Source organism: Chanodichthys erythropterus, chromosome 15 (assembly GCF_024489055.1).
Source record: "Chanodichthys erythropterus isolate Z2021 chromosome 15, ASM2448905v1, whole genome shotgun sequence".
NCBI classification, from domain to species: Eukaryota; Metazoa; Chordata; class Actinopteri; order Cypriniformes; family Xenocyprididae; genus Chanodichthys; species Chanodichthys erythropterus.
In genome coordinates, this window is record NC_090235.1 from 29,239,081 (window position 1) to 29,258,333 (window position 19,253).

The 19,253-nt window shown below is 37.2% G+C and overlaps 2 protein-coding genes across 2 annotated transcripts; one reads left to right on the plus strand and one right to left on the minus strand.

The window, feature by feature from the left end:
* Positions 1-618: 618 nt before the first annotated feature.
* Positions 619-4,859, minus strand: med10 (mediator complex subunit 10). The gene is made up of 4 exons (XM_067361564.1): positions 4,558-4,859; positions 4,308-4,391; positions 3,965-4,067; positions 619-3,578 (listed from the first exon to the last, which is right to left on the minus strand). The coding sequence occupies exons 1-4, from the start codon at positions 4,677-4,679 to the stop codon at positions 3,483-3,485; spliced, it is 405 nt and encodes a 134-aa protein (XP_067217665.1). The 5' UTR covers positions 4,680-4,859; the 3' UTR covers positions 619-3,482.
* Positions 4,860-5,750: 891 nt separating this feature from the next.
* ube2ql1 (ubiquitin conjugating enzyme E2 QL1) lies at positions 5,751-12,744 on the plus strand. Its single transcript, XM_067361563.1, has 2 exons — positions 5,751-6,727; positions 12,033-12,744. The coding sequence occupies exons 1-2, from the start codon at positions 6,020-6,022 to the stop codon at positions 12,162-12,164; spliced, it is 840 nt and encodes a 279-aa protein (XP_067217664.1). The 5' UTR covers positions 5,751-6,019; the 3' UTR covers positions 12,165-12,744.
* Positions 12,745-19,253: the final 6,509 nt, after the last annotated feature.

The window sequence follows — 19,253 nt, forward strand, 5'->3', positions numbered from 1 at the left end:
ACATTTCTTGTTTATCTGGTTCATCAGTATAAACAAAGTCATTTTACTTCCTGATGTTACACTACTTAGAAAGAGTCAACAGAAAATCAAATGTGGGGTTTGCTAAGTATAATAAATATTATATTACACACATTATATATATATATATATATATATATATATATATATATATATATATATATATATATATATATATATTTTTTTATATATATATTACATATATTTTATATATAAATATGAATTTTTTCTTAAATATATACTTGAATGTGTGTGCATTTATATATACATAATTATTATACAAAGAACACACACATATATATTATGTAAACACAGACTTTTATTTTGCAAACGATTAATCGCGATTAATCGTTGCAGCCTTAATATATATATATATATATTAATATACATTTAATATATACATTTTTTATTTGTTTTTGTTTGGCTGGTTTTATATATATATATATATATATATATATATATATATATATATATATATATATATATATATATATAAAACCAAACAAACAAAAGCAAATAAAAAATGTATATATTAAATGTAAATTAATATGATAACATACAGTATAAACATTATATAGAAATTATATATGTGACCCTGGACCAAAACCAGTCATAAGTTGCATGGGTATATTTGTAGAAATAGCCATATGGGTCATTTGTCTTTTATGCCACAAATCATTAGGATATTAAGTAAAGATCATGTTCCATGAAGATATTTTGTAAATTTCCTACCATAAAAATATAAAAAATGTATTTTTGTGAGTGGATATGCATTGCTAAGGACTTCATTTGGACAACTTTAAAGGCAATTTTCTCAATATTTCGCTTTTTTTTTTTTTTTTGCAACCCTCAGATGCCAGATTTTTAAATAGTTGTATCTTGACCAAATAGTGTCCTACCCTAACATCAATAGAAAGCTTATTTATTCAGCTTTCAGATGATGTATGAATGTCAGTTTCAAAAAAATGACCCTTATGACTGGTTTTGTGGTCCAGGGTCACATATCATTATTGAACTAAATAGTACAATTTATTGCAGTTAAAACACATGAATTTTAAGTTACATCCTTTGTTGTCACTGAAACATTTTAAATCCATTATTCAATGACTAAAGGATGAGTCATCAAACTGCAAATGTTTATAATGTTGTTTCATTATATTGTTTTATTAGTAATTGTTTTGTGTATATGTTAATTTGCTGCCTCTCTTGGCAAGGACACTCCTGTAAAAAAAAAGGTTTCTCTACTGGATAAAGAAAAATCTAATTAAATCAGATATTAATGATATGATGCAGTAAGTCATATTATTAGATTTTGTATAGATAAACCACATTACAGAACGATTGAGGAGCTGTTTACAAGACAGTTTTCAACTAAATGCGTTTTGGCCATTCATTTACACGACAATGGCGCAAATGTTTGAAAACGGGTTTCAAAGTTGAAGTTTTTGAAAATGACACCATTATTATCTCCGTGTAAACTGCAAAAATGCTAAATCTGTGAAAATAGTGGCATCATGCACATGCGTATTATATATTTAGTCTATCCACCTTGTTTTTCAATGCGGAAATGTGTTTTCTGTGAATGTGTGAGACTTACAATTTATCAGCTACTATAAATAACAAGAAAAATATCAAAGTGCCGTAAACTGTAAAAATAATGTGGATAGGCAGGCGCAAGGTGCGTGCTCTGCAAAAGAATGCTTATATGCCCAGGCGGGTAGTCTTCCTTTACAAAGTGACATCGCCAACTACTTGTCTGGCATGCGTAGTACAGCATTTTTATTCGTTTGTGTGGATCAGTGTGAATAGGGATAGTTTTAGTAACGTTGTCATCTGTACAAAGAAAAAACGTTTCTGTTTTTAGTACACCTTTGTCATGTAAACGCACCCTTAGATATTATAAAATGATCACAACAATAAGTCTGTTAAATTACCAATATATTGTTATTTTCTTCCAGATGTTTTAAGTATGTGTCACTATTCTTCAGTTAGAAGAGGCTGAAGAGATGTTTGTTGAAATGAAGGTCATACTACAGAAAAAAACATGATTCATCTCATGAATCACAAGATGAGTTCACTATTCACCCACAAAAACGTTAAGGCTCTGAACAAAGCCTGCAGGTTGCCCATGCACGCCACCTCTCAAAAACATACTTGGAAGTTTTTTGTGTGTGTGTAGCACTACTACATCTGTCTTCCCACTAGAGTTTTTGTGTTTGAGTGCTTACAAAAGATGAACTCTACGAAAGAGGGCAGCACAGAAAATGAAAAAGCACTGGAGAACTCGGAGAAGATTATTTTCTGTGATGACCTTGTTCCACACATATCCTTGAGACATCTATTCTCCCCCTTTGTCGATCAGTACTGTTTATCCATATCTAAAATAACAGACTGCATGTTTAGTTTGTAAATCTAATGGAAGTAATATTGGCAAGGTAATATGAACATTTTCTTGTCTCATTTGGTCTGACACACAACTATACGAATACACTAAATTGGATTAAAAATGCAAATAGCTTGAGCTGTTTAAATACTATGTTTGTCATTGCATTATACATTTCCCATATGTTCCTTTTTTAAATAGGCAGTGCATACAGTGCAGTTTGCAGTTCACTAGTATTCCAGTCCAAACAATAGCTAAAAGTCCTTTTGTGAAAGGGACTGTGACTATTCATACAGCAGATGTTCAGAGTTTGAACAGTCTTGAAAGACTTAAAGCCTTACAAAGGAGTTACAAAACCACCACCAACTGGACCAAAGGTATTTCAGACACATGTTTAAATCTCCATTCTTTGTGACCCAAGTACAAAGCTTTACCATGCTAATGACCTATCTTTGACTGTTCAGAATGCCTTGGGTTTGTTATCACAGGAAAGACTGTCCTTTAATTGTCATCTAGGGTAAAGTGCCACTGTAAGCTCACGGTTCAGCTCAGTCATGACTCGTGAATAATGTCATGTGGTTGAAGGAGGACACGTACAAATCAATTCCATCACCACGGCACCAGACAAGTAGTGTGAGATTACACACATGGCGAAAGAGAGCACGCCAGAAAGTAACTTGAGATCATTGGAACCAATGCAGCCGAATAAACACCCAAGAACGGTTGTATAAACAGCTTGCTGATACGTTTATACATTCATATAAAAAACAACGTGGTTGATATAAACCAAAAAGACCGGTTGTCGTGATTACACAAAATAATCATTTATTCAACGGAAAAATAAAAAAATTATGCTGCGAAAATTACAATGCATGAAAAAAAAGCTTTTCACTGTTTCAAGGAAATCCCAAAATATCCCTCAGTTTTCAATCCGTATTCTTGTGAATTACAAAGGCAAATACAAAGATGAAAAAGCTGTAAAAATTTGCATATTTGAATGATGAATTAAACCTTAAAAAACATGTTATATTAATATCAACATATGTACATCTTGCGTTTGAAGTGTCGTGGCACTGGTAAATCACGAAGGAGGATCATCTCCATGAATGGCCTTATATTTAGCCATCTCTTCAGGAAAAACCTTCCCCAGCTCAGAAATGAGGAGGCTTTTAAATTTCTGGAGAAAAAAAGAAACCGCAAAATATTGTAAGAGGGTTAGATGAAGTGCCTCTGTTTGTATTATTCAAAACATACTAGGAAATCATCCATCTACAGCAGAACTGTATAAAGCAGAACTGTCTAGCAATTATAATATATATACACACTAATCTATAAACTATTAATGATGAGCTTATTAATAAAATGTGTCAGTATGCCAGCTAACACTGGAAAAAGGAAATGAAAAATAAGAAGGACAGTTCAAACAAGAATGAGGACTACAATGATAACTATAAGCAGGAGAGGTAGCATAACTATAAAATATTTATTATGTCCTTTTACAACAAATAACCTGCTGGTACTGCCAAATTAGTCATTCATTGTGTTAGCAGGACCAATACTCACAGTCAAAGTGTCAATCTTTCCTTTGACCTGCTCATTTTTAGCCAACGCTCTCTCTAAGCACTCCTTGGTGTAGAGTTGAGGGTTACGACCCTGATCAATATACCTGCAGGCACAGTGCAAAACATCAATAACCAATCATAGCCATTCATGTTGTTATGCAGATGTGATATCTCATTATTTCTAGAATATAACAGGTTTGGTCATTAAATGGGTACACAGACGAAATGCGTGTACAATAAGGGTAATGTATTTTTTTATTTAAAAAAACAAAATTCGATTTACATTAATTTTTCAAGATGGAAATATTCTCAATTGTATCTCTATTATGAAATGTAATACTCACTCAAACACTTCCAACGGTACGTTGATATCATGAAGCTGCTGTCTGCATTTCTCAATGTCCTGCAGTCCTGTGATCATACAATTTCTGAGGAAATAAACAACCTTATCATTTTCAGGCTTTACTCGCGACTGAATGAGACAACATAACAGATAACAGATAGCTCAAACGTCGCTCCTATTTTTTAGATACTATTTGTTTAAACCAACATAATGTTCTGGATTCGTGTTCAAATAAACAGATTACAACTCACAGTTTCTGATTGAGTCCTGTCTGACTGCTGGGCTGAAAATCGCTGACAATAATTCCAAGCTGTCTTATGTTTTCGACGAATTTCTCGAGGTGTTCCTCGAGATTATCAAACTTTTCGGCCATGGCGTGCTGTATTTTACATAAAGGTAAGCGTACGATTAAATGAATCAAGATAAAACTATAAAATTATTGACAAAAGACGGACATCTGTTCAAGCAACGTAGCTTCCATGACAGCGAACTGCTTTCCGGCTGCGTTTCATCCAATAGCTTGTGAGAATGGACTGTTACCCTGGTAACAGAATCCTTCGTTGTGCCGTAAAGTGTTTGAATTACTGCAAAGTCACTGTTGAAAAAAAAAAAACGTTTCATAAAATAAACCTGTGAATTATTTCGGGGTTACTCTGCAGCCGTTTCATTGACCAGTTTGATTATATTACGTTAAAATATAATTCAAAACAACAAATGGATGACATATAATGCATGGTTGATGGCCAGCAACATGGTTCGTTCAAACCCAAAAAGATTCATGCAAATGCTGGTGCACTTTCCTTTTCAATGCGAGAGTTATTGATTCATTGGTAGCTGATGAAGTATAAGCTCGACCTCTTCCTAACTCAAACATTAGGACAAATACCCATTATTTAATATATTGTTTTATTATTATTAATGCTAATATCATATTATATATTATATTACAGTCATTGTAAAAAAGAGAGAAAACAAACAAATACACGAGGTTGTACAATTATGTTGTTAGTGAGATTTTTGCACCCAACACACATAACGTTAAAGCAAGAATCATTTAAAAAAGAGGAGTGAATATTTATATACCAAGAATAGCAATAAACAAATGGACAATACGCCGAATATGAATTGTCTTATAACAGTGAAAAAAATGTACTAACAATAAAAGCGTTAATAATATATATGTCGAGACTCGAGCAGCGCGTTATTTTCATCCACCAGCATCCAGACAAGTCCCGCGTCTAACGACAGGATTGGCTAGTCTGAGCTCTCACGGCTATTGCCGGTCTGTGATTGGACGGTTTAGACGTCAATCACATCGCTTTTGGAACTCCAGCAAACAGTGATCAGGTCAAGGGCGGGATTTGTAGGAATACTGGTGTGAAGAAAAAAAAAATAACTCGTGCTGGACCCTTGATTACTCATTCCGTCCAGGTACAGCGGAAAGCCAACCGACCTGAGGTGCTCCGCTCCGGCTATTCTTGTGTGCGCGAGCCAGATTATCGGTTCGTTTTCTAGAAACGTTATCGCGCCACTTGCAGCAGCCGCGGCTGTGCAGCCTCATTGGGAATTATAGGAGTAGGAATATGTATTAAATGAGCGCTCTTGTGTTTCAGTGCACTCGCGGGGGGAAATGATGCATTGAGGAAGAGCTGCTTTGCGGGCGTCTTTTTTTCCGAGCTCCATTACACTCACCTCGAACGGCGAAGCATCACAATGGCTACTCTTTTGCGAAAGATTGGGCTTATTCGACTGCACGACCGAGACACGGAGGACCCGAAGCATCACCACCAGGGCTCATTAAAAGGGACCAAAGGCAACCAGAAAAACAACAACACGAAGCACTGCAACACCAGCAACGAGACCAACAACATCCTCAGCACGCCCGAAATCAAAGCCAGGCGCTTCGACGTGTCCGGCAAGGACAAGCCAGCAGTCAAACAGGACAAACCGAGCAAGGACACGAAAGAGAAGCAGCAGACGGCGGGCAGCAAAGCGACTAGCGGCTCCGTGATGCCCCCGCCGGCGGCGAACCGACAGCACTGCACCCAGGTGCGGACGCGGAGGCTGATGAAGGAGCTGCAGGAGATCCGGCGGCTCGGCGACAACTTCATCACGGTGGAGCTGGCGGACGATAACCTGTTTGACTGGAATGTCAAGCTGCACCAGGTGGACAAGGACTCCGCGCTGTGGCAGGACATGAAGGAGACCAACACCGAGTACATACTGCTGAATGTCACCTTCCCCGACAATTTCCCCTTCTCCCCGCCGTTCATGCGCGTCCTCACGCCGCGGCTGGAGAACGGATACGTGCTGGACGGCGGCGCGATCTGCATGGAGTTATTAACGCCCCGAGGCTGGTCGAGCGCGTACACCGTCGAGGCCGTGATGAGGCAGTTCGCTGCCAGTCTGGTGAAAGGACAGGTGAGGATGGGTTATTGCCATAGCAGCGTTGATTTCTTCTCATCTCATGATTCTTGACGCCATCCTCCATTTTGGCATCGGCGCACAGCACAGGTGAAAAGCGTGAAAACATGCAGCGTCCATCCAGTATGTTGTTACATATATTGCGCGTGAATGTAATTACATAGAATAAAACATGCCTTCATGTCGTTCCAGACAGGTATTGTTTTATTTCTACAGAAAATAAAGATACCTCAGTACCTCCATTCACTTTCATTGCATCTTTTTCCATACATCAGTCCTAAAAATAAAGCTTCTTTATTGGCATCAGTGATTCTATGAAGAATGGTTCTTTGAAGAACATATATGCAACCTTTGAATTGTACAAATGGTTTCTTATTGTGGAAAAAGGTTCTTTAAATTCATAAAATGTTCTTGCTGTGAAAACACCCTTATGGAACTTTGATTTTTAAGAGTGAATGGAAGTAAATTGTGGCTGAGGCTGTTTTTGTGTTCCACGGAAAAAAAAAACGTCACACAAGGCAGAATTTTCATTTTTGAATGAATGATCTCGTTAGCAAAGAACCGATGTTATAAAGAAGGATTTTGGCTCTCTATATGCTGGGCTGGTTCTTTGCAGATTATGAAAGTTCTTGATGTTCCATTAGAGGTTCTTATTAACATATTGCTTCATAACAGAGCAAAGTGAAGACTTATTGGATTTATTGAAGCTCTAGTACATATGTGTTTTTCTGAAGTACCATAAAGAGATGATCACATTGCACTATAGGAACTTTAAAAATGGTCTCTTATGTCATCAGGCTATAAAATCCATTTTAGTGTAGGGTGAAGTGTAACCAAAATATGGGTTTTGTGACCACACATTTCATTGGTTGCTCTTCTGTTTTATAGGGTATGTCCTACAACATTTTAAATGCAACACCTCAAAATTAGTTTCTAATATATATATATATATATATATATATATATATATATATATATATATATATATATATATATATATATATAAATGGGTTCTTCAATTTATAACCATATCATCCTAAAGAGCCTCTTTTTTAGATCTGCAAGTAAAGATTATTTTGGACCAAAAATGGTTTTGCTGTTGTTACAAGCCAACAGAATCATAATCTGGTGCTATTTCGGACCATTTTTCTTAAGAGAGAACTGCAGCCTGGATCTTAGCTAGTAATGTGATTAGATGGACTCCATAGATGGATCACATCGGTCATTAGATAGTCCTGTTCTAAGGATGATTGCGAAGACCAGCGTGGGTCATGGAAATGGCTGAGAATCCATAATGAAGCTAAAGTCTGGCCATTAACCCTCTGCTGTAAATCTGAGAGGAAAGACTTCTTTATCTACCCTTACCTCAACCTGTCAAGAGCTCTAAAATGCCAAATTCATGATGAGTCTGAGGCAGCGGTGACTAGATAACCATTTTCCCCAAATGACCCAAAGCACTCAAGGGTAATTACCATTTTAGCTGCCACTGACAAAACAGACCCCCAATTAACATGCAGCTATTGTATTATAAAAGGAAATGACAGGCCACACAGATCATTTGTGGTTTATCACCTTTAGAATTAATCATTTGGAATTAAAGTGAATAATTTTCGCCAGCATTACTGAATTGTGTTTAATTGGGCTTTATTCACTTCTAACCTGAGGACATGATGTGCTTTGACAATGATTTAAATTTTGCGTTTTTTACTTTTTTGGTTTTGGAAGATTTCAGCATACCACAGCTCAGAAATTTGCGTTTTTTAAGGCTTTCCAAATCAGAATAATTTACAGCACAAAACAACATCAACAAAATATTGAAAATAATAGAATTCATGTATAGAACTATTGGGTCCCACTTTATATTAGGTGTCTTTACTATATACTAAGATTTAAATTAATCATTTGATACAATGCACTTATTGTGTACATACATGTTTTTTCACTGTACATCTTAATGCTTAAGACCATAACATGCATTCATTGACCAATAGATTGGAAATGAAAAGAGCTCTAATCAAGGGTCTATTCTGCCTTACTTTGTGATCAACAACAATATTCCAGCTTTGCCTTGTTAAAGAATTAGTTTAGTTCCAAATTAAAATTACCCCAAGCTTTACAGACCCTCAAGCCATCCTAGGTGTATATGACTTTCTTCTTTCTGATGAACAGAATCAGAGATATATTAATAAAAATCCTGATGCATCCTAGCTTTATAATGGCAGTGAACGATACCAACGAGTATGAAGCTCAAGAAAGCACATCCATCCATCATAAACGTACTCCACACAGCACCGGGGGGTTAATAAAGGCCTTCTGAAGCTAAGCGATGCATTTGTGTAAAAAAAAAATAAATAAAAAAAAATATCCATATTTAACAAGTTATGAATTAAAATATCTAGCTTCTGCCAGACTGCCTTCCGTATTCAACTTAGGAAGAGAGCGCAATGCCTCTCGCAGTTTAAAAAGCTTAGGCTATGTCCTACGCCTTCCCTTTTCAACTTTCGGAAAAAGCTTAATTGATGCAACGCCAGTTCTGTTTTTTCCGTATCTTGAATCCAGAAGGTGGTCTGGCACAAGCTATATATTTTACCTCTTAACTTGTTAAATATGGATTTTTTTTTTCCCAAACGCATCAGTTAGCTTCAGAAGGCCTTTATTAACCCCCCAGAGGAGTACGTTTATGATGGATAGATGTGGATATATGCAGTTTTTTCAGCTTCATACTTGCTGCCATTATAAAGCTTGGATGCATCAGGATATTTATTAATATATCTCCGATTGTGTTCATCAGAAAGAATGAAGTCATATACACCTAGGATGGCTTGAGGGTGAGTAAAGCTTGGGGTAATTTTCATTTGAAAGTGAACTAATCCTTTAAATTTACAGACAACTTCCTTTTTGACATAACACTGTAAGAAGCATCAAACATGTGATGCTATGATGCAAAGAGCAACACTGTTTACCCTTATCTGGCACATGTTGGTTACATAATCCCCACCGTCTGTGTTGTCCCAGAATGCACAGAGGCCGAGCGCGACCATTGACTGATCTCCATTCACAGGATTACCCATCAGGCACTTCACACGGGTACTGCGTTGCACTCGATACACACCAAACCAAAATAGCGCAGGGAGACATCGGTGATGCCGTTAGCATGCTGCAGGGAAAACGCTGATGCAAATAACCTGGATTAACATCGGCACGACTCCCCACGCATTCTCGCTTCCCTCCCTAGCGCTCTCCACTGTTGCCTCTCAAGCGTGAGAGAAGCGATTTCCAAGAGAGACCGTAAACACAATAAAGCTTAATTAAGGCTCCATTGGCTCCTTTTAATCCAAAAATCACAGGCTTTTCTGAGGGGATAGGGCAGTCTCTTCTCGATTGAGCACATGCGGTTACTTCTGGGCCATTAGATCTCATCCTGACTGATGGAGCCTGAGGGAAGTGCTGGCTATTTCTGTCTCACCGTCCCTGCTGTCTTACATCAGCACTGGCACTAGACTGACCTCAGTCCTGGGGCATCTGAAAGCACATCCTTTTTGCTCATTTAGTGGATGCTGGGATCTCATACGTAGCCTGTAGTGGCATATTTGTATGGTTGTGCTTTGCATGCAGAACCTAATTCTTAAAGTCTTAAAGTTTGTTTGTTTTATGTGAAAAAAAAAAAAAAAGATTTTAGAGCAGCTTAGATGTCCAATTTTGTTGGAAAGGACATTCTGCCTAACATCTTATTTTGTTTCACAGTGGGGGAAAAAAGAAATTAATGGAGTGAACAATGAAGTAAATGATTTTTGGCTGAACTATTCCATTAAAGATATCCTTTATGTGAAACAATTTACAGTCCATAGCTTCTGTTATTTTTAAATATTGCTTTTGTTCCACCTATGCAAAAGTGTACATGTGTTTCACTGTCACACTTTGGCTTGTTTAAAATGTCTATCACATTATAAAAATAATTTGTTAGATGCAGAACAGGCTTTAGAGTTTGATCATCCATCCATCCATCAATCCATTTTTTTTTTTTACTGTGGAATGGCGCAATCATGAATGCACCATTGCATCATTTCTATTCCCATTATCCTTTACCAGTGATCAAAATGGCTGAACCTGGTGTTAAAATGCTCTTGAAGCTTGTTTAAATTATTCAGCCTGAGGTTTTATCAAGCACAGCCTCTTGATTTACTGTGTCTTCAAAGCTCAGAGCAGTCGGCTTTGAAATTGAAAATTGGAAAACCTCTTAAAATGGAGCACCAGGACCATTTAATCACACCATAATCTGTCATTCACACATCTGCTTCTGCTTGTCAGTTAAATAATATATAAAAAGACAGGTAAATAAATCTGGCATCAGACTACACATACCTACATACTTTTCCTCAACTTTGATTTCATACTTGGAGGTTGATTTTGACAGACTAGACTTATCTGATTCAAGATTATCTTTATAGCAAACCTCAGATTGATTTTTTTGGGACTAAAGGATTCATTTATAAGCATAATCATATAAATATGTAATTTAAAGGGTTGATTTCTTTGCACATCACACATAATAGTGCAATTGCAAATAACTAATTTAGCTCAAAACTTAGCATTGGTCAAACTACAAGTTGATATGCTCACTCAACATTCGGAAAGGACCTCTTCAGGATGTATGAATGTCTTACTTATAGTTGTTTGCAAATTAAACTGGCATAGAAACCAATGTAACATAATTAAATTACACTTAACTGTTAAATTGGTGGCCTAAATTATATTTGAAAGTTGAATGTTTATCATAATATCACAATCCATTATGATAATTGACCATGTGTAATTTTTACCTTGGACACACACACCATGTTTAAGTCAAAAGGAAGAATGCTTTTCTGCTTCCCATCTCTTGAAATATAATGCACATGTTTAAGATTGCATATAGTGTGTCTCTCTGTAGCAGGTAAATCTGTGTACTAGCTGAGTCATTCAGGTTGAACGAAATCTATCACATTTCAAAAACTGACTTTAGTATGTATATCCAGGAATCATAAACTTGTCAAAATGTCTGGATCGTTGCAGCCGATTCTGGACAAAAGCACTTATTTGGACAGGAAGAGATGCCTGACTGGCATGTTAAACTATAAAATAATAATGAGATAAGAAGAAGATAAGAAGTATTAAAATATTATTTATATTTATTGTTAAAATATTATTTTGAACACATCTCAGCCAACAATTCCATTTCCATTATTCCTTTTGAAGATCATTAATTTCAGTATGTTTCACTAGATGAAAATCTTGATTTCTCCAAATGTTGTTTTCTCTTTAGGGTCGTATCTGCAGGAAAGCAGGCAAGTCTAAGAAGGCCTTTAGTCGCAAGGAAGCTGAGGCGACCTTCAAGAGCCTTGTCAAGACCCACGAGAAGTATGGCTGGGTGTCCCCTCCCGTGTCCGACGGCTGATGTCAGCATCTTCGACGGCAATCCCGACATGGCTTTTTTCAGTTGGGTTTTCTTCTTTTTCATCATCAAACTTAACTATGAAAAAAACAAAAGCTAGCGCATCATATCTTACACATCAACGTGGCACATTCACCATCACCCCGTCCTCCACTCTTCTTCATCGAGGTGCCATGGACCGAACACTCGCTGCGACATCACAATTACTCATGAGTGGGCGTCACTGCAGCTACATACAGCTAAGGACTCTGGATATGATTGAGGCTCCAAGCAAAGTTAAATGTCCACCAATCCCACATCCTCACTCTATATCCTTGTCTATCCATCTGTGTTGCTTCTTTTCTTCACCATCCATCCCTCTTTCTTTTTATAGCTGACAATGCATTGCACTGAACAGCATCAGACTTGCCCCCATTTACATGCAAATGACTTTGTTAACACTTAATAGATAAGCAGATCATTACACTACATTTGAGGTTCCGTTTTTCTGGTTTCCTCTTCATCGGCTGTGCTGTTTTTCACGGTTGGATGCAACATGATGATTGTAATTTATGTAGAGCTGTGCTCTTTCTTTTCCTCTGTATGCGTGGCAAAATTTAGACATCACTGTGTTGCGTAGATGGTCATTGATTTCCAATGGAGGAAAAAAATACTCTAGGGCTTTGTTCAGACAGGCAAATATCTGATTTTTTATCTGACTCAAATTCAATTGTTTTTTGAAGTCTGAACCTAAAAAAGACATGAAACCAAGTTAACAAACCCATATGTGTTCACATACATATGTAGTTTGAAATCCAATAAATTTTAAGATCTGAATAGATCATTTTCGCTCACTTTTTCCTCATATAGCAAACTATGTGACTTTCACTGTTACGAATAGTGAATGAGTGCACAAGTCAGCAGTAAAAATGCCTCTTGTGAGTCACAAGATTTCATGATAGGCATAAGCAGAGGCAAAATTCCCAGTTTTTGTCCTCTCTTTCCACACTGACAGCTGCTCTCGGTTGTTATATGAGAAGGTCTGGCATAGTGCTGATGCTTACATCATCACAATGACAACCAATGTAGATGCACCGGATATGGACAACATAGTCTGAACAAACACCAGATACGACGGACTATCAGTCCTAAAGATCGGATTTGAAAAATTGGATAGATTCGCAGTGTGAACAAAGCCTTATGCAGAGGTCAAAGAAAAAAAATGTGAACCACCTCTGTTGGTCATTCTATTATTTGTTTTTGGAGAAGACCAAAAGCTCTTAATTCTGACGATTTAGATACCAGATGGCATTAACGAATGTCGACGTCCCAATGGGATCTTAGTATTGGCGAGAGAGAGAGGCACGTGACATGATGATGTTCGCACATGAGATGTTGAGTGTTCATCGTGGCATCTGTCCCCATGGAGCACTGAGCGACAGGACGATGCCGATTGAGCGGACCCGACCCCAATGTGAGCGACAACATAAGGACGTTACTGTAGCTTGGCACCTTCACATGCCGATGCCACAGCTGATGCCCCAAATACGATCAAACATTAATTGTGCTGATTCGCTTGTACTATTTTGGCTCATCAATCGATAAACTCGTAGTTGCGGGCCCGATTCCTCCGCCTTGCACTGACTCTGCATCACTGTGCTGTGTGCTTGATCAATACTAGAGTACAACAACAGTAAACAGGACAAAATGGCCGACAGCCCAGCATATAAGGTCTCATGACTATAAACGTGGCTCTCAAACTGCGTAAATCAACGCACAGTGTCAGTTATGGCTTCAAACCTGGATTCTGGTAGCTGGTGCCGCCGCTGTTGACAAGAGCCAGATGAAGAAGGACAGAGGTGGAGAGAGAGACGCAGAGGGGGCGACTCCTTTGTTCAGAAACCTTGAGGAATGAGGGAGGCTCGTTTAGTTGCCTGATTGATGCTCCGAGAGAGCTGCAGCTCGACGCCTTGATGTTTATTGACTTCTCCTTCAAATGTCTGCGTGAATCCGGAACAGCTCAGACTGCATCTTGTGAGCGATGAGATGTAGAAGAGCTTTGTTTATTTTAGACCCCACCCATGGCGTTCTCCACACAGTGTGTGAAATACAAATGACACAATAGTTGAGAAGGCAAAATCATGGGTGTTGTTGACATATTGGGTGTATTAAAGGAATAATTCACCCAGAAATGAAAATTCTGTCATTTTATCACCTCTATGTGGTTTCAAACCTGTATGACATGCTTTCTTCAGTGAAACACTAAAGGAAAAATGCCAAAGTGTGTACTGGCTGCTCTTTTCAATTAAATCGTCAATCTCGAAAGTAGGCTTTCGAAGCCATACAATACTTTTATGTGAGTAAAGGCCTAAATTTAAGTACTTAAAATCTTGCACTTCACTGTCCGTGTCCAATCAAATATGGCGTATTTAAACTCCACAAGTCAAATTTGATGTCAGTGATGTTTTGACGTCAATAAAATCATTTGAATATGTGGAAAAAACAGAATATGCTGGTTTGATCTGGTCCTTAGTTGGCTGTGAGCTGGTTTAATCTGGTTCTGGGCTGGAGCTAGTTGCTTAGGACCAGCATTTGACCAGCTTAAGCCAGCTCAAGACCAGCTAAGGACCAACTAAGGACCAGCATAAACCAGCTGCCATGCTTCAAAACATACCTAACTAGCATATGCTGTTTTTTATCAACAGGGAATGCAAATGAGATACTGTATGAGAGCCACTGCGAATGGGAAGATTAATACAAGATACCACTTATCGTGGGATTTTGGATTTTGTTGGCCACCCAAAGTTATTATGTCTTCAGAAGACTAGAATATAGCATACCCAACTGTTGACCAATTACTTTATGGTGAATTTTTTTGGATCTTGACAGGCCCAATCCACGTCCACTATCATTATATGGAGAAAGACTATAGAATAGAATGACAGTTTATAAAGAATGACGATTACTTTTTTCAAAATGTCTCTTTTTATGTATCACAGTAGAATGTCAGTCATACAGGTTTGGAATGATATTAGGCTGGGTAAACAACGACAGAATTGTCATTTTTGGGTGAAAAATATGCTTCAAGGTTGGAAAAATCACATTTCCTTGTTGTGAAATGCCGTTTCATATGATATTTTGAGGGTAGTGTGTTCTCCAGACATGGAAACAGCATGTGCCAAATGCTTAATGTACTTTGTCACCATTTCCTTGTGTTTTTTCCTGTGTGTAACTGCTGCGCTCTCAGTAGAAAGACTCTCTGGTATTACTGAAGATTTCAAATGTCAGACGAGAAGCTGCTAATTAATTTTAAAAAAGGATGAAGACACTGATGTATAAATGATAAAACTGCAAATGCTGATGCCCTGGAGGATGAAAGCGAAACAACACTGTTGATCCGTTACTGATTTTTATTTCTGTCTAGTAGCTTTTTGTGTTAATTGATATTAAGGTTATCTGATACAGTGAATGGTGTCTACTTCTTCACTCCGTCGGAAAGCACTACATTTTTGCTGTATACAATGATCATTTTATCCTAGTCATCAAAATCAAATACACATTGATCACCGGAGAACCTAGAATTCATGTTCGTATCACTGCAGTGATTGTAAAAACATGCGTAAACCCTCGTGGGTGGCTTATTGCAGATTTCAGTGTCTGGTCGCAGAATGGTATCTCTTATCACTACTGAAGTGCATTTGGTCTTCTCCAGACTCTGTTTGGACATTAAGAAGTGGTTGTGTGTTTTCCTATTTAGCGAGAGGAGATACTATACCGAGGACTTATTATAACCAGTCAAAAATATCGCGAAATTGGATGTTTTCCGGTTTAAAGCATAATTTTGTGATATAGTTTAGATCAGTAGTTTGCAGAAACTAACTAACAGAGTTAATCGTCCAAACGAGTGAGATGATTCTGTTGTATTATATCTGCATGTGGTCTGTGATTGTTAGCTAGCTAACTTGTTTTGTTTTTCTTTTTTTTTTTCAAAAAAAGCAAGAAAGTAATGAAAAAGAGCAGAAGCCGCTTCTTTGTATTTTTTTTTTTCCCTGTTTGTTCAGTTTGTCCTAATTTTCTTTATTAATGTCCTTAAATGTTAAATTGTGTTCTATGAATGTGTTTTAATTTATTTGTAGTTTGCCAAAATGAAGATTTTGAAGCATGTTGCAGGCATTGTCACTGATGATAAAAAAGAGAAAGAAAAATAAATGAAAAAATATAATATATGTACCTGAATTGAAAGGAGTCTGGTATATGTAGTGATCTCAGGCTTTCACAGGGTGAAAGGTAAAACTACAAGACAATGTGTTTTCTGCACTGCATAAACATCATGCCAGGATGTGGTCAGAGCAAAACCAAACAGGAATGTGCAATAAAGGCTGTAGGCTGATTCCACCCTGGAACAATTTTGTGTTTGTTTTCCTTGCTTTCTAGGATCTCTGCAGTCACTGAGGTTTGGAACATGTGGTTTTGTTCTGCCCAGTGGGTTCGAGGATATCAAATCACCCATGACGGTGAATGATAACACCAGCTTCTCGCTAGAAACCCATCAATGCGGTGTGCACTAGTCCACATTTCCCCTCATTTAGACCATATGTACATTTCTAGAATTTCTCTTGCACTTGTTGTCATAGTAATTATATTACGATATAACAGCTGTGTTAATTTATTCATTTATATGTTTAAGTTAAAACCCCCTCACGTAACAGCTCATTGCTATGAAAACAAAATGATCTGCTATGGGATCACAATGATATGTTCACCAAGTGAGCAACTGTTACTATATTCTGGGTTTTAGCACGGATGCTGTCAGGGTTGCCAGGTTTGCGTAACGTAACCAGTCCAATTGCTATTTAAAGGTGCCCAAGAATTAAAAATTGAATTTTCCTCGGCATAGTTAAATAACAGTGAGTCTTAAAATCCATTGTTTCCTCCTTCTTATATAAATCTAATTTGTTTAAACGACCTCCGAAGAACACGCGAATCTCAACATAACACCGACTGTTACGTAACAGTCGGAGTGTATGCCCCCAATATTTGCATATGCCAGCCCATGTTCAAAGGCATTACACAAGGGCAGCCAGTATTAACGTCTGGATCTGTGCACAGCTGAATCATCAGACTAGGTAAGCAAGCAAGAACAACAGCGAAAAATGGCAGATAGAGCAATAATAACTGACATGATCCATGATATCATGATATTTTGTGATATTTGTAAATTGTCTTTCTTTTTTTTAGACATGCTGCATGACGAACACTTTGTAAAGATCCATTTTGAGGGTTATATTAGCTGTGTAAACTTTGTTTATGCTGTTCAAGGCAAGCGCGAGCTCCGTGGGAGGGGAGCATGAGCATTTAAAGGGGCCGCAGCATGAATCGGTGCATATTTAATGATTCCCCAAAATAGGCAGTTAAAAAAATGTATTAAAAAAATCTATGGGGTATTTTGAGCTGAAACTTCACATACACATTCAGGGGACACCTTAGACTCATATTACGTCTTGTAAAAAAACATTTGATGGCACCTTTAAAACCCACCAAATCACAGCCAAAACTAGCCCAATCGAATTCCAGGGGGGTTCCTCGGTAATAATTGTAACAATACATTTTTTTATTTTTGGGGGGGGAGGGTTACTTTAACCCGCGGTCTAAAAAAACAATCCACGCAACAGTGTAAAAATAACACAATTCTGTGAGAAAACCGCAGACTTGGCAACACTGGCTGCTGTGTCAACCAATCAGAAACCAGGACTGCAACTATGTTTTATAATACATAATATTTACATATTCCTATAATACTAATATAACTTTATGCTTCTTATAATTTATAACATATAATAATTATATTTCAGTATAGTGAGAATGACATTTTTGTCAAGTGAGGGAGAATGTAAAAAGATCATGACAAAATATAATTTTGATTTAAAATCTTTTATAATTTATATAAACCAAATCATTTAAAAAAAAAAAAAAAAAAAAAGATTTTTGGGGTAAAAATATATATAAAGCTTGTTTCTACCACAGAACAAAAAATATTTTTATTTTTATCTCAGAATTTTTTTTAGAATTGTGAATTTATCTTGTGCAGTTTGGACTTTATAACTCTCAATTCTGAGTTTATAATAAAACTCTATAAACTCGGAATTGTGAGGGGGAAAAAAGTCAGAATTGCAAGGTATAAACTCACAATTGTGGAAAAAGTCAAATTGCAGGAAAAACGTCACAATGACCTTTTTTTATTCCATGACAAAAACACACTTCCATAAATTTATGACCCTGATATGTTTATGAAGGCTTAGAGAGAGGCTCATGGCTTTAATCTGCATTATTTCAACTTTAGGTGTTAAGATTTACTTATCTGCATGGGTGGAAAATAAAAATGCTTCAACATACAATTAAGGGACACAAATCATATTTAGGAACCAAAATAACAGAGACTTGGTGGAGGAGGGCTCTTTGGAGTGCCCCAGAAACATGGCTGCAAGTGTTTCATGGGAAGCACCACTTATATTCCTTTCAGAAAAATGAAAATGGAATTAGCTCAAGTCCCAAGTTAGATGGAATACAGCAGTTGGGTTGCAAGATCCAAGAACAGCCTGTACAGGAAGGAAGGACAGGTCTCGTCCCTGTCTGCTCTGCCGTGGGGCTTACAAGGACACTGATAAGTACATGTGGGGAAGGTCATGAGGTCTGAACGCATTTCTCACCCAAACAAAACACACTTCTCACATGAGCCAGCCTCAGTCACAGTCTGTCTGTGCTGAAAGCACCACTAATTGATCCCAGAGCACAAAGCAGTTTTCTCAGTTCTAACATACAGAAAGAGAGAGAGTTTGGTCGCAAGCTAGTGCTAGACTTATGCAAAAGAAATATATCTGAATGCTTATTTTATTTTGGCAGAATATTGCAAATGAAGCTTAAATAACCATTTTAAATGTGTAAAATTAACAAAACACCTTTACAAAAAACACAAACTGACATAAAAAGCAAATAGTCAAACTAAATAAACACTGTTAACCATAATGGTGACCAAATATTTTAAATAAAATCATAATCAATATCAATATCTTTATTCTTGTGTTTCTCTTTGCTTCAATGATTCTTATCATCAGG

Excerpts from the sequence above, each read along its gene's own strand:
- med10 (XM_067361564.1), bottom strand. The coding sequence starts at position 4,679 with ATGGCCGAAAAGTTTGATAATCTCGAGGAACACCTCGAGAAATTCGTC. Across the intron at positions 4,068-4,307 it reads GTACCGTTGGAAGTGTTTGA|GTATATTGATCAGGGTCGTA; the intron begins GTGAGTATTACA and ends CTGTGCCTGCAG. Across the intron at positions 3,579-3,964 it reads GAAAGATTGACACTTTGACT|AAATTTAAAAGCCTCCTCAT; the intron begins GTGAGTATTGGT and ends TTTTTTCTCCAG.
- ube2ql1 (XM_067361563.1), top strand. The coding sequence starts at position 6,020 with ATGGCTACTCTTTTGCGAAAGATTGGGCTTATTCGACTGCACGACCGA. Across the intron at positions 6,728-12,032 it reads CCAGTCTGGTGAAAGGACAG|GGTCGTATCTGCAGGAAAGC; the intron begins GTGAGGATGGGT and ends TTTTCTCTTTAG.